This window comes from Rhinatrema bivittatum, chromosome 11 (genome assembly GCF_901001135.1).
Source record: "Rhinatrema bivittatum chromosome 11, aRhiBiv1.1, whole genome shotgun sequence".
In the NCBI taxonomy this organism is placed as follows: domain Eukaryota; kingdom Metazoa; phylum Chordata; class Amphibia; order Gymnophiona; family Rhinatrematidae; genus Rhinatrema; species Rhinatrema bivittatum.
The window spans coordinates 7,865,494-7,878,806 of NC_042625.1; the positions used below are offsets into that span (position 1 = coordinate 7,865,494).

Here is a 13,313-nt window from a genome sequence, read left to right on the forward strand (position 1 = left end):
ACACCCGTTGGGTCCCTCCCCCAGTCGAGAATCCCGAGGTGATTTCCGCGATCCCTCTGAGGTAAGCCTCGGTCCGGCGGCCAACCCTCGGCGGGGACCTAGCCCCCAACATCGGGTGAGACTGAGAGGCAGCGGGTGCAACCTCGAGTGAGGCGGTGAAGATATTTTCCCTCTCCCCCCGCAGCCGGAGACCGGCCGGACCAAAACCGGGAAGCGCCGAGACAAGGTAAGTTAAAAATCCATTTAAAAGTCTCCGGTCTCAGGTCGCCAGCCGGGACCAGTGCCACCGGGTTGATCTGCCCTAGCAGGGCTAGACCCCGGTCAGATACGAGGATCCTCCCATGTGGAGACCCTCCGAGGTGGTCGCCATATTGTCCGCGTGGTCGCCGTCACCATTTTGGCCCCTTTCGCCGCCCTGTCCGCCGTCTCGATCCGTGCGCACAAATAACTTGCGCGCACAAGTACCGGGCGCACAAGCGAAGTGCATAGCCACGCGTTCACTGTGCCGGGCGCATAATTTCGACCCGTGCACACAACTGCACGTACATCGCTCTGTACGCGTGCACCAAACCTACGCGTGCAACTTTGACGAACACCGGCGCACACAACTGTATTGTACGCGCACAAGCCATGGCACCACCTGAAAATAAGCTCAAAGCTCAGGGCCTTTGCCCAGCATGCCACATTAGAGCTGCACAGCATGAGGAGGCTTCGGCCATGTGTATACAGTGTGAAGAGGCCCTAGGGGACCCAACTCATGACCCCCAGCCGGTACTGGACCCCAGCCTCTCGAGCGGTACGCCGGACCTAGCACCACACAGCGGGACCCCCCCTCAAACGGGGCTCACCAGGGACAGGGCACCCCCTAGTCTAGACCCAGCTTCTATCTCCTGGGTGGAATTCTTCAAAGGTCTGCATGCCTTCGTCTACATGCAACCGGGGCCTCCTACAATGCGGTCACAGGCCTCACCAGAGGACCTCAACATGCCAGGACCCTCTATGCCCAGGGAAGTGATCCCACCGTCCAGAAGCCCCATCTTCGGGGACACAGACATCTCAGATGAGGGGTCAGAACCCCTGGAGGAAGGGGAACTCCCTCCGGGGACAGAACCCCATCGAACCATGAGATGCTTCTTCACCAAGGACAAGCTTCCAGACCTGGTCACACACAGCTTAAAAGAAGAACTTGCCATCCCGGGCACAAGTGCCTCGGGGGAACCTAAGACGAACCCACTTTTGGAGGGACTCCGTCAGACCTCCCGCCATTTCCCACTATTACAAGCCGTCCAGCAACTAATTGACCTGGAATGTGTTGCCCCAGAATCCACGTTCAAAGGGAGCCGGGCTCTGGCAGCCATGTACCCTCTGGACCGTGCCACCAAAGATCCCCTGGCATGTCCGAAAGTGGATGCCATGGTCTGCGTGGTTTCGAAACGCACTACTATCCCAGTGGAGGGAGGAGCAGCATTCAAGGATGCTCAAGACAGACATCTGGAATCTATCCTCAAACAGTCCTTTGACGTCTCCGCTATGTCTTTACAGATAGCAGCCTGCTGTGCCGTGGTGACACACGCCTGCTTAGCACAGACCAGGAACAGCACTCCTGGGGAAGCCCTGGAACCAGCTGTATCCTTCCTCATGAATGCAGCTTCGGATCTGGTACGCACAGCAGCTAGAGGAGTCTCATCCGCCGTGGCAGCCAGAAGACAAATCTGGCTCCGAAACTGGTCAGCCGATGCATCCTCCAAAACAAGACTCACAAGGATGCCTTTCAAGGGAACACTCCTGTTCGGAAGCGAACTAGAGAAACTAGCCAACAAGTGGGGCGAGTCCCCATTGCCACGGCTACCGGAGGACAGGAATAAGAGAAACCAGTGACCCTTCCCCCGGACCTCCAGGGGCAGAGGATCACAGCGCTTCAACCCATATAGAAGCTCATATGAAGCGGCCTGTCCCGCAGGCCAGAGCCAATCATTTTGGAACAAGCATAATAAAAGGGGTGCCAGCTTGGGCCCAGGCCACAACCGCACCCCATAATGAAGATCAGCTGACCCATCCAAAGGAAGAAGCCTTAGGGAGCAGACTGGCCCTATTCTACCAAAGATGGGTCAAGATAACTTCAGACAAGTGGGTCCTATCCATCATTCGAGAGGGATATTACCAGGATTTCCACCACCTCCCTCTGGACAAGTTTGTGGAATCTCCCTGCTACGAACCTTCCAAGAGAATGGCAGTGGAAGCTACACTGACCAGATTATTAGCTTTAGAGGCTATAACACCAGTGCCTCCACAACAAATAAATACTGGCCATTATTCCATCTATTTTATCATTCCCAAGAAAGAAGGAACATTCAGACCTATCCTGGACCTGAAGGAGGTCAACCATCACCTGAAAATTCCTCGCTTCCGCATGGAAACCCTATGTTCTGTAATAAGGGCGATACAACCGGGAGAGTTCCTTACCTCCCTGGATCTGTCGGAAGCCTACCTACACATTCCGATCCATCAAGAGCATCAGTGTTTTCTACGCTTCTCGATCCTGGACCGTCACTACAAGTTCCGGGCACTACCTTTCAGGTTAGCCACTGCACCCCGAACGTTCACCAAGATCAAAGTGGTGGTGGCAGCAACACTGAGGAAGCAAGGAATCCGTGTGCACCCTTATCTAGACGATTGGCTGATCAAAGCGAAAGCCACCAGGCAACCAACAGAGTCAAAACTCTACTGGAGAGCCTCGGGTGGGTGGCCAACATAAACAAGAGCTGCCTGCAGCCTTCCCAATCTCTAGAATACTTGGAAGTTCGGTTCGACACCAAACAAGACAAGGTCATCCTGACACCGACAAAGAGATCAAAACTGATGACCCAGTTACGAACCCTGTTGAGCGAACTTCGCCCCACAGCATGGGATTACCTACAAGTTGTCAGCCTCATGGCATCTACACTGGAGGTAGTCCCATGGGCACGGGCTCACATGAGACCATTACAATGCTCACTACTATCACAATGGAATCCACTGTCCCAGAACTACACCGTACGACTTCAGCTCCCGGACAGAGTTCGGGCCCAACTACGATGGTGGCTACAAGAAGCCCATCTGAGCCAGGGAACGAGACTATCCTCCCCAACCTGGATCCTACTCACCACGGATGCCAGCATACGAGGATGGGGAGCACACTGCCAGGAGCTAACCGCCCAAGGGCAATGGAACAAAGAAGAGTCGGGATGGAATATCAATCGCCTAGAAGCCCGGGCAGTCAGACTAGCCTGCCTAAGGTTTGGTCACAGACTCCGAGGCAAAGCGGTCAGAGTAATGTCGGACAACGCCACAACAATGGCCTATATCAATCATCAGGGAGGAACCAGAAGCCAATAGATGTCTCTGGAAATAGACCCCCTAATGTCATGGGTGGAAATGAATCTTCAAGAGATCTCGGCCATCCACATTGCCGGGAAAGACAATGTCGCAGCGGACTACCTCAGCAGAGAAAGTCTAGATCCAAGAGAATGGAAACTGTCAACCACAGCATTCCAACTGATAGTAAACCGTTGGGGAACACCAACCATGGACCTCCTGGCAAACCTGTCCAATGCCCAGGTACCCAGTTTCTTCATCCGCATTCGGGAACTCCAGTCCCAGAGAATCGATGCCCTGGTACAGACCTGGCCACAGGAGACTCTGTTATACGCCTTCCCGCCGTGGCCCCTTTTGGGCGCGATCATCCACAAGATAGAACACCACAGGGGGCCAGTACTTCTAGTGGCCCCGGACTGGCCAAGAAGACCGTGGAACGCAGAAATCGCAAAGACTGCTTGCGGGGAACCCCCTGCCGCTGCCTCCACACAGAGACCTGCTTCAACAGGGACCGATCCCTCCACGAGGATCCAGCTCGATTTTCTCTTACGGTCTGGCTATTGAGAGGACTCTCCTAAGGAGGAGAGGATACTCGGGGGCAGTAATTGGCACCCTACTCCGAGCACACAAGTTCTCCACATCCCTAACATACATAAGGATTTGGAGAGTATTCGAATCCTGGTGCGAGGACCACGACATCATACCACGCTCAGTTAAAATTCCTGCGATTTTGGAATGACTACAGAAGGGATTGTCCCTCAACTCCATCAAGGTACAGGTAGCTGCCTTGTCATGCTACGGAACTAAGAGCGAGAGCGGCAGCATGGCCTCTCACCCGGATGTCTCCCGCTTCCTGAAAGGAGTCAAGCACATCCGACCACCCCTAAAGTGGCCGGTGCCTCTTTGGAACCTTAACCTGGTCCTAGATTTTCTAGCAGGAACCTCCTTCAGACCTCTCTGCGGCCTGTCTCTCTGACTGTTAACATTGAAGACAGCCTTCCTGCTGGCAGTCTGTTCAGCCCATCGTATATCCGAGCTACAAGCACTGTCCTGCCGAGAGCCGTTACTCAGACTCACCCCAGGAACCATCCAGTTACGCACAGTTCTGTCAATCCTCCCCAAAGTGGTGTCTCACTTCCATCTCAACCAAACCATCTCGCTACCATCGCCAGATGAACATAAGAATTCGGAAGAGGCTCGAAGTCTATGCCATCTCAACGTCAGCAGACTCCTAGTCCGATACCTGGAAAGGTCGGAATCCGTACGAAAGACGGACCATCTATTCGTCCTTCACAGCGGGAAGAAGCAGGGGGAAGCGGCCTCGTGAGCAACCATAGCCCGCTGGATCAAAGAAGTCATCAAGGTGGCCTATGTGGAAGCAGGCAAGCCACCGCCTTTACAAGTCAAGGCCCATTCTACTAGAGCCCAGGCAGTGTCCTGGGTGGAAACCAAGATGCTGTCACCCGCCGAGATCTGCAGGGCGGCAACATGGTCCTCCATCCACACCTTCTCCAGGTTTTACCACCTGGAAGTTCAGGCTCGGGAGAACACAGCATTTGCAAGGGCAGTACTAAGTGGGTCACGGGCAGCCTCCCACCCGGTTCGGGAGCAGCTTTTATACATCCCATTGGTCCTGAGTCCATCTGCTACCCGCTAGGAAATGGAGAAATTACTTACTTGATAATTTTGTTTTCTTTAGTGTAGACAGATGGACTCAGCATCCCACCCACGGCTGCCGTTACTCATGGAATTCTCGGGAGGATATCCCCGGGAGTGAGTAATTCAAGGGTAAGCCATGCTTTCCTTCATCTAGGACACCCATCCTACCGGGTGTCGACGTTTCTCGGTTGAGGGCACTGGCGGTCTCCAGCTATAGCCAATCCAAATTAATAAAGTTAACCAAGTTATAAAGTTAATCAAGTTATTCAAATTATTCAGTCATACATATATCCACAATGCTTTTCGAGGAGAATACTGAAGAGCTGCATATACATATATCCCTGCAGGGGTATATGTACTAGGGCTGATGTCAGATTGAAATCTGATCCGTCTCCAACTGCTATCAGGAGTACACTATACCCATTGGTCCTGAGTCCATCTGTCTGCACTAAGGAAAACGAAATTATCAGGTAAGTAATTTCTCCAATTTTCTCAGTGGAAAGGAGTGGGCAGTGGAATGCCTCAGGGATCTGTATTGGGACCTGTACTTTTCAATATATTTATAAATGATCTGGAAAGAAATACGACAAGTGAGGTAATGAAATTTGGAGATGATACAAAATTATTCAGAGTAGTTAAAACACAAGCAGATTGTGATAAATTGCAGGAAGACCTTGTGAGACTGGAAAATTGGACATTGGAATAGCAGATGAAATTTAAAAGTGGAAAAGTGCAAGGTGATGCATATACGGAAAAATAACCCATGCTATAGTTACACAATGTTAGGTTCCATATTAGGAGCTACCACCCAAGAAAGAGATCTAGGCATCATAGTGGAAAGAGATCTAGTGGAAAGAGATCTAGGCATCAAGAAAGCCTTTCCAGACTCTGACTGATGCACTTCCACCAAATACAGAAAGACGGATTATCACCCATTAAACTGATATAGACTTACCAAACACTGCACATTCTACTTCTTGTTAAACTACTATCATCCTCTTCTTCTTCTCCCAGTTAGAACCATCCTTGTTTTATTGTAACTGATTTTTCTGCGCACTTGTTATAACTTGTTATAATTTGTAAATGTATACTCTCTTGTTATATTTATGCACATTTTTTAATGTATTGATCACCCCTCGTTTTATGTAAACTGACATGATACGAATTCCGTGAATGCCGGTATAGAAAAAACTCAAATAAATAAATAAATAAATAAAATAAATAGTGGATAACACATTGAAATCATCGGTTCATTGTGCTGCAGCAGTCAAAAAAGCAAACAGAATGTTGGGAGTTATTAGAAAGGGAATGGTGAATAAAATGGAAAATATCATAATGCCTCTGTATCGCTCCATGGTGAGATTGCACCTTGAATACTGTGTACAATTCTGGTCACCACATCTCAAAAAAGATATAGTTGCGATGGAGAAGGTACAGAGAAGGGCGACCAAAATGATAAAGGGGATGGAACAGCTCCCCTATGAGAGGTTAGGACTTTTCAGTTTGGAGATGAGACGGCTGAGGGGGGGATATGATAGAGGTGTTTAAAATCATGAGAGGTCTAGAACGGGTAAATATGAATTGGTTATTTACTCTTTCGGATAATAGAAAGACTAGGGGGCACTCCATGAAGTTAGCATGTGGCACATTTAAAACTTATCTTTAAAAGTAAAGGAGGGATACGCCAAACTCATGGTTCTCAGAAGACTTAAACCACTTCTAACAACCGCCAACTTTCGATCAGTACTACAAGCGTTGATATTTGCAAGCACTGATTATTGTAATGCCCTTCTACTGGGTCTACCATACACCTCACTAAGACCACTACAAATTTTGCAAAACACAGCTGCAAGAATTTTGACCGGCAAAAGTAAAAAAGAGACCACATCACCGAAACACTGGCTGAATTACACTGGCTTCCCATTGAACAAAGAATACAGTACAAAATACTATGCACCATACATAAATTAATACATATCGAAAAAGCAGACTGGCTGAACACAGCCCTTCACGTACAAGTCCCTAACAGAAACCTAAGATCAGCCAACAAAGCACTCCTGACTATTCCATCAGTCAAAACAGCAAGACTAACACAAATAAGAGAAAGGGCGCTATCCTTGGCAGGACCCATACTATGGAACTCCATGCTCTTGGAGTTAAGATTACAAAGAGACAGCAAAACCTTTAGAAAAAATTTAAAAACCTGGCTCTTTAAACAAGCTTTTCAAAAAGAGAAGGGAGAATAGAACCCAGGGAAGTGCAAGGTACGAACAATTGAACACCCAAACACACTGCAGTAATCACTAAGTGTGAGGTTTTTAATTGATAGTTCATCACTAAAGGATAAGTAACAATTATAAAGCTAGTGTTGTACTCAAAACTGATATATAGAGACCTGGACATGATTTATCACATTTAACAATTAATATTGATTACAAACTATGTTACCGAACCTGTGTAAACTGACAGATTTTAGTATCTCTACTTTTATGTGCCTTACTGTAAACCGTTATGACGGTACCCATCTTAACGACGGTATAGAAAAGATTTAAAATAAAAATAAATAAATAAAGTTCTTTTTCATTCAACGCACAATTAAACTCTGGAATTTGTTGCCAGAAGAGGTGGTTAGTGCAGTTAGTGTAGCTGTGTTTAAAAAAGGATTGGATAAGTTCTTGGACGAGAAGTCCATTACCTGCTATTAATTAAGTTGACTTAGGGAATGGCCACTGCTATTACTAGCAACAGCAACGTGGAATAGACTTAGTTGTTGGGTACTTGCCAGGTTCTTATGGCCTGGATTGGCCTCTGTTGGAAACAGGATGCTGGGCTTGATGGACCCTTGGTCTGACCCAGTATGGCATGTTCTTATGTTCTTATACTTTGGTGATTGCGGGCGAGAGAAAAGTGTGGGTTCCCTCTATGCATGGCTGCATGTATCCTCCAATGGCTGGTCCCCTGGAAGGTAAGGGATTGTATTGCTATATCCTGCTTCTATTAACCGAGCTTTGGATTCCCGTGACTTGTCTCTGAAGAGATTGTCCAGGTGACCAGGTAATCGGCAGTTTCTTGTGCGTATCCCCTCGGCACTTGCTCACAGTCATGCCAGGCATGTGGCAGTAGTGGTCTTTAAGACTAAAGGCCTCGAGCTAAGATATAGGGCAGGTGTTGCTGTATCTTGGCATTTGATGCTGCAGCTTGGAAGACCCACTTCCTAAGCTGTCTGAATACGTATCAGCATTCCCAGCTGAATATAGAATGTAGCCTTCTCTACAGCTGATTCCCGCCCTGCCAAATCATGGGGAAGTTAGCCGCACCATAGAAGGGCAATTTCCACATCCAAACTTCAAATCTGTTTCGTGCAATGTTACTACATCTGGCAGGGGATGTTGTCTCGCCCTAGTCATCACTTTATGCAACACCGCCTGAGAGGATAATGCGGTCGCTTCCACAAGCGTTCCCCGCACTTTGAGTAACACCAGGACTTCCCCTTCAGGGTCTGGTAACTTCTTAGCACCTGCCTTAAATCGAAATGAGAAGGGGTTTGTTTTTTTTAGGTGGAGAACTAGTTAAGTTTGCTCCTCCGAGTGATCCAAAGATAACCTGCTAAAGACCCGCAGGACTTGCATGGTCATAAGAAGCTGCGGCCGGATACCGCCCCCTGCACTACGAGCCTGACAAGATGGCTGGCTATGGCTGTCCACACCAGCCTGGTACCAACTGGCCTCCACTCTGGACTATTTGACCAAGAGGTAGGGAGGGGGGTACATTCGCTACCCACTCTCACCATGGAGTTAGAGGAAGTCTAGTTTCCATCCAGTCTGTAAAGGGCCTCCAAGCTCCTTGAGTTGGCCCCGTGCCTGGCGCTGGCACACTCCTCGAAAGCAGTCTTTTCTGGGAACCTCAAGGGAACGTGAACGCCAGCGAGTTAGCAACCTACCAGCGAGAGTCGGCTAGCACACCAGTATCCAAAAGCATCGCTTGGCTGGAGAAGCATCGGCGCACTGGTGTTGGGAGGCCTGAACGCACCAGCGTTGGGAGCATTGGAAAGGCATCAATGTACCTGCCTCGGAAAGCCCCTACACCCCAGCGTCAGCGACCCTCGATGCATCGGCAAGATGTTGACGCACTGGCGTCGGCCCGTGCCAGCGTTCCTCTGAGGAGGAGTGTCAAACCCTACTCTCAGGTAATCCTGTTAGGGGCCCAGAGGAGGACTGCTCCATTGAGGCACTCCGCAGCCCAGAAGGGCTTCCTAGATCTCGGTCTCATTACCCCTTTCTTCACTCCTCCCCTGAGGAGGCTTTGGACTGGAAGCCGGAGCAGCTGCCATTCCTCCGAGGAGGAGTGTCAGACCCTGCTCTCCGGTAATCCCGGTAGGGGCCCCGGAGGACTGCTCCGTCAAGAGTATCCGCTCCACAGCCCAGAAGGGCTGGCTCCCGCCAGATCTCGGTCTCATTAACCCTTTCTTCACTCCTCCATTGAGGAGGCTGGAAGCTGGAGTAGCTGGATAGTTGGAGCAGGGAAGCTGAGGGCCTCAGGGGCCTCCTTCTGTACGAAGAGAGAACTCAGGTCCATGGCCCTGACTGCAACAGAGGTCTATGCCGTCGGAGCAGCTCAGGACTTGTCCAATGTTCTCCTGTGATCAAACAAAGTAGAGGAAAGAGGAGACTCCGCATGCACCATGCATTGCGGAAAAACAAAAGACTGAGGCAGATTGGGAGACCACGTAGTATACCCATGCAGGCACACAGAGCTCAGCTGTGTGTGCTTTGAGGAGCTCCACCAACTAGAGGACCGGAGGACGATCCCCAGAATTCATGGAGAAAGGGAGGCTTATCAGCCACATTGTCAGAGCGTGATGGCGCCTATGGCCAAGACCAGGCTGGCTACGGCTCTCGTCTACCGTCTTAAAAGCAGGGTTGTCATCCACCTACCTTTTATAGATGGGCTTTGGTGATTCCCATATGTTCTGGACTGGTGAACAGAAGGAAGAGGAAGGAGAAATGATGTCTTACCTGTTCCTTTACTTCTGTTAGACCAGTCAAGAAGCCCACCCTTGAAAAAAAAAATAAAAAAAGGAAAAATAGAGAGAGGATTAATGATAAGAGGTGAAACAGCAAAAGTTTAATTTCGTTGTATAAAAAGGAAATAAATGGCTTTTTTCTTTTTCTAAGAAAGCATTGTTTTGTGTAAAAGTGCTTCTAATTTTTTTCTCACAAGCTTACTTTGTTTTGAATATGAAGTTTGGTATTTTAAATATTTTCTTAGCAGTTAAGTTATATTTGAGATTTTTATTGTGTTTTGGCTGGTATTGTTTTTATGTTTGCTTTGCCAGTAGTATACTGGCTATGGTTGTTCTATTCTTGACATACAGTATATACTTGTGATATCAATAAAAAACAAAACAAGAAAAACTCTGCCTCCAACTGCTGGATGAGGGGATACAACCCATATGTACTTGATTGGTGTAACAGAAGGAAAGGAAATTAACAGGACAGATATAATGTCTCCTTTGCCTTGTTCTCTTTTAGAGCAGCATCTCTACTTCTTTTTCTGTGCCGAGTAACTGCATCTGTGCTATGAACATGGATTTGCTTTTCTCCTTCTGTTAGCAAAGCAACTCTATTTTCCAAAAGTTTTAGTCACTGTTCTGTGTTATCAGCAGGGACTCCTCACTCTTATATGGATTTACCTGTTTTCAGCAGAGATTTAGTGCTGGTGAAGAATTTCTTCACAGTATTTGCTCTCCGCCACTTCTCACTGCTTTTCTTCTCTTCAAACTTTGAAAAGATATAGCCAGTGGATCCATCAGCATTAATCTGGCTGGTCCTCAAAGAAAGAAAAACAGATGGGAACATATGATCCGTGATGCATGTGGGAACTGAGATGTTAAAGTTTGCTCATACTCTATCTGTCCTTTTAAAGCAAAACTTTGACATTGTGCAGATGGATAATACTAGTATATAGTTATGTTTGCAGAGACTAACACAGCCGTTATGTTACACTTAGAAAACTTACCAGGACACCTTGCTTCCCTGTATGCCTGGAACAGTTTTTCTGGTGTGTCCTGCTCCTCTCAGGCCAAATTTCAAATCCTACCTAAAAACCAACCTTTTTGAGGTTGCTTTCAAATCTTAAACCCTAGATCTTCCCGATCATAGCCTTGTTGATTTTAACCATGTTTATTGCAAATGTGGCAGACCCTCCTGGTCTGGCCACCAGATATTGCTGTCCCTGTCATTAGAACCCACTAACAGGCCGATACAGTACAGTGCGCTCCGGTGGAGCGCAATGTTAACCCGCAATTGGACGCGCATTTTCGACGCGCTAGCTTTACCCCTTATTCAGTAAGGGGTAATAGCGCATCGAAAATGCGTGTCAAGCCCCCCCCAAACCTAATTGCGCCCACAACATGCAAATGCATGTTGATGGCCCTATTAGGTATTCCCGCGCAATAAGTAAGTAAAATGTGCAGCCAAGTCGCACATTTTACTTTAAGAAATTAGCGCCTACCCAAAGGTAGGCGTTAATTTCTGCCGGCGTCGAGGAAGTGCACGGAAAAGCAGTAAAAACTGCTTTTCTGTGCACCCTCTGACTTAATATCATGGCGATATTAAGTCGGAGGCCCCCAAAGTTAAAAAAAAGTTAAAAATTTAAAAAAATTTTGAAATGGGCCTGCGGCTTGAAAACCGGATGCTCAATTTTGCCGGCGTCCGGTTTCCGAACCCGTGGCTGTCAGCGGGCTCGAGAACCGAAGCCGGCAAAATTGAGCGTCGGCTGTCAAACCCGCTGACAGCCGCCGCTCCTGTCCAAAAAGAGGCGCTAAGGATGCGCTAGTGTCCCTAGCGCCTCTTTTTGCCGCGGACCCTAATTTAAATAAATTACTTTACTGTATCGCGCGCACAGGAGAGTGTCCTGTGCGCGCGCCAGAAGAGCGGGCGCTTGCCCGCTCTCCCGCGATTTTTACTGTATCGGCCCGTTTGTGTGTTGCTGTCCCTGTCATTAGAACACACTTTTATTAAGAAAGGACAGAGAGGACAGAAAAGGGGGAGGAGTGGCTCTTTATGTCAAAAACAATATCCAAGCATCCGAGCTGCAGAGAAGATGGGGCAAAGAAGAAGCTGTATGGGCCGTCCTAAAAAAAGATGATGGGACATCCATTTTTATTGGCGTGGTTTACAGGCCTCCAAATCAAATAGAAGTACTAGATAGAGATCTGATTGAAGACATCCAAAAGATGAGTAAGAAGGGAGAAGTGGCGATTGTTGGAGATTTTAATCTACCGAATGTAAACTGGAGAATCCCTTCCACGGAATCTAACAGTAGTAGAGAGATAGCGGATGCCCTGCAAGTGGCTCTGTTCAAACAAATGGTAATGGAGCCTACGAGGGAGGGAGCTATACTCGATTTAGTGCTCACTAATGGAGATAATGTCTCTAATGTCCGGGTGGGTGCTCACCTCAGCACCAGTGATCAAACGGTATGGTTTCATATCACTAATACGATACGGAGAAGTCGCACAAAGACCAGGGTTTTGTGTTTCAAAAACATGGACTTTGTTGAAATGGGGGAAGTACCTGGAGGAAGAACTAGAAGGATGGGAGAAAACGAGAGATGTGGAACAACAGTGGGCCAAACTAAAAGGAGCAACTACTGAAGCGACTAATATATATGTTAGAAAAGTAAAGAAAAGCAAGAAAAGAATGAAACCTATCTGGTTCACAAAGGAGGTGGCTGATAAAATAAAAGTTAAAAGAACAGCGTTTAAGAAATATAAAAGATCCCAAAGGGAGGATCACAAGGAAGAATATCTGGTAAAATTGAGGGAGACGAAGAAAGCAATCACGAAAGCGAAAAGTCAAGCGGAAGAAAGGATTGCCAAAGAGGTAAAGCGAGGTGACAAGACATTTTTCAGATACATCAGTGAAAGGAGAAAAGTCCAAAATGGTATAGTGAAATTGAAAGATGAAAAGAATCAATGGGTGGAGACAGATGAAGAAATGGCAGAAATATTAAACGAATACTTCAGTTCGGTGTTCACTAAAGAAAAACCCGGAGAAGGACAGACGCTAGTTAACAAGAAACTGGAGGGGAGTGGAATGGATGAAACTCCGTTTATGGAAGAGAATGTATGGGAAGAGCTAGGAAAATTGAAAGCGGACAAAGCCATGGGGCCTGATGAGGTTCATCCCAGAATACTGAAAGAGCTCAGAGATGTGCTGGCGGGTCCACTGAGTGACCTGTTCAATCGATCCCTGGAAACGGGAGTGGTGCCGAGTGATTGGAGAAGAGCGACGGTG

At 47.8% G+C, this 13,313-nt stretch overlaps 1 protein-coding gene across 6 annotated transcripts in view; it reads right to left on the bottom strand.

The window, feature by feature from the left end:
• Positions 1–13,313, bottom strand: part of LOC115100770 (rab5 GDP/GTP exchange factor-like) — a 106,579-nt gene that overhangs the window by 55,511 nt on the left and 37,755 nt on the right. For 5 of the 6 annotated variants that reach the window (XM_029619624.1, XM_029619625.1, XM_029619622.1 and 2 more), the window contains exon 3: positions 10,706–10,842. In XM_029619624.1, coding sequence (XP_029475484.1) covers positions 10,706–10,842 — 137 coding nt within the window. The remainder of the gene's footprint in view (positions 1–10,705; positions 10,843–13,313) is intronic. The other variant, XM_029619623.1, reaches the window with a different exon arrangement.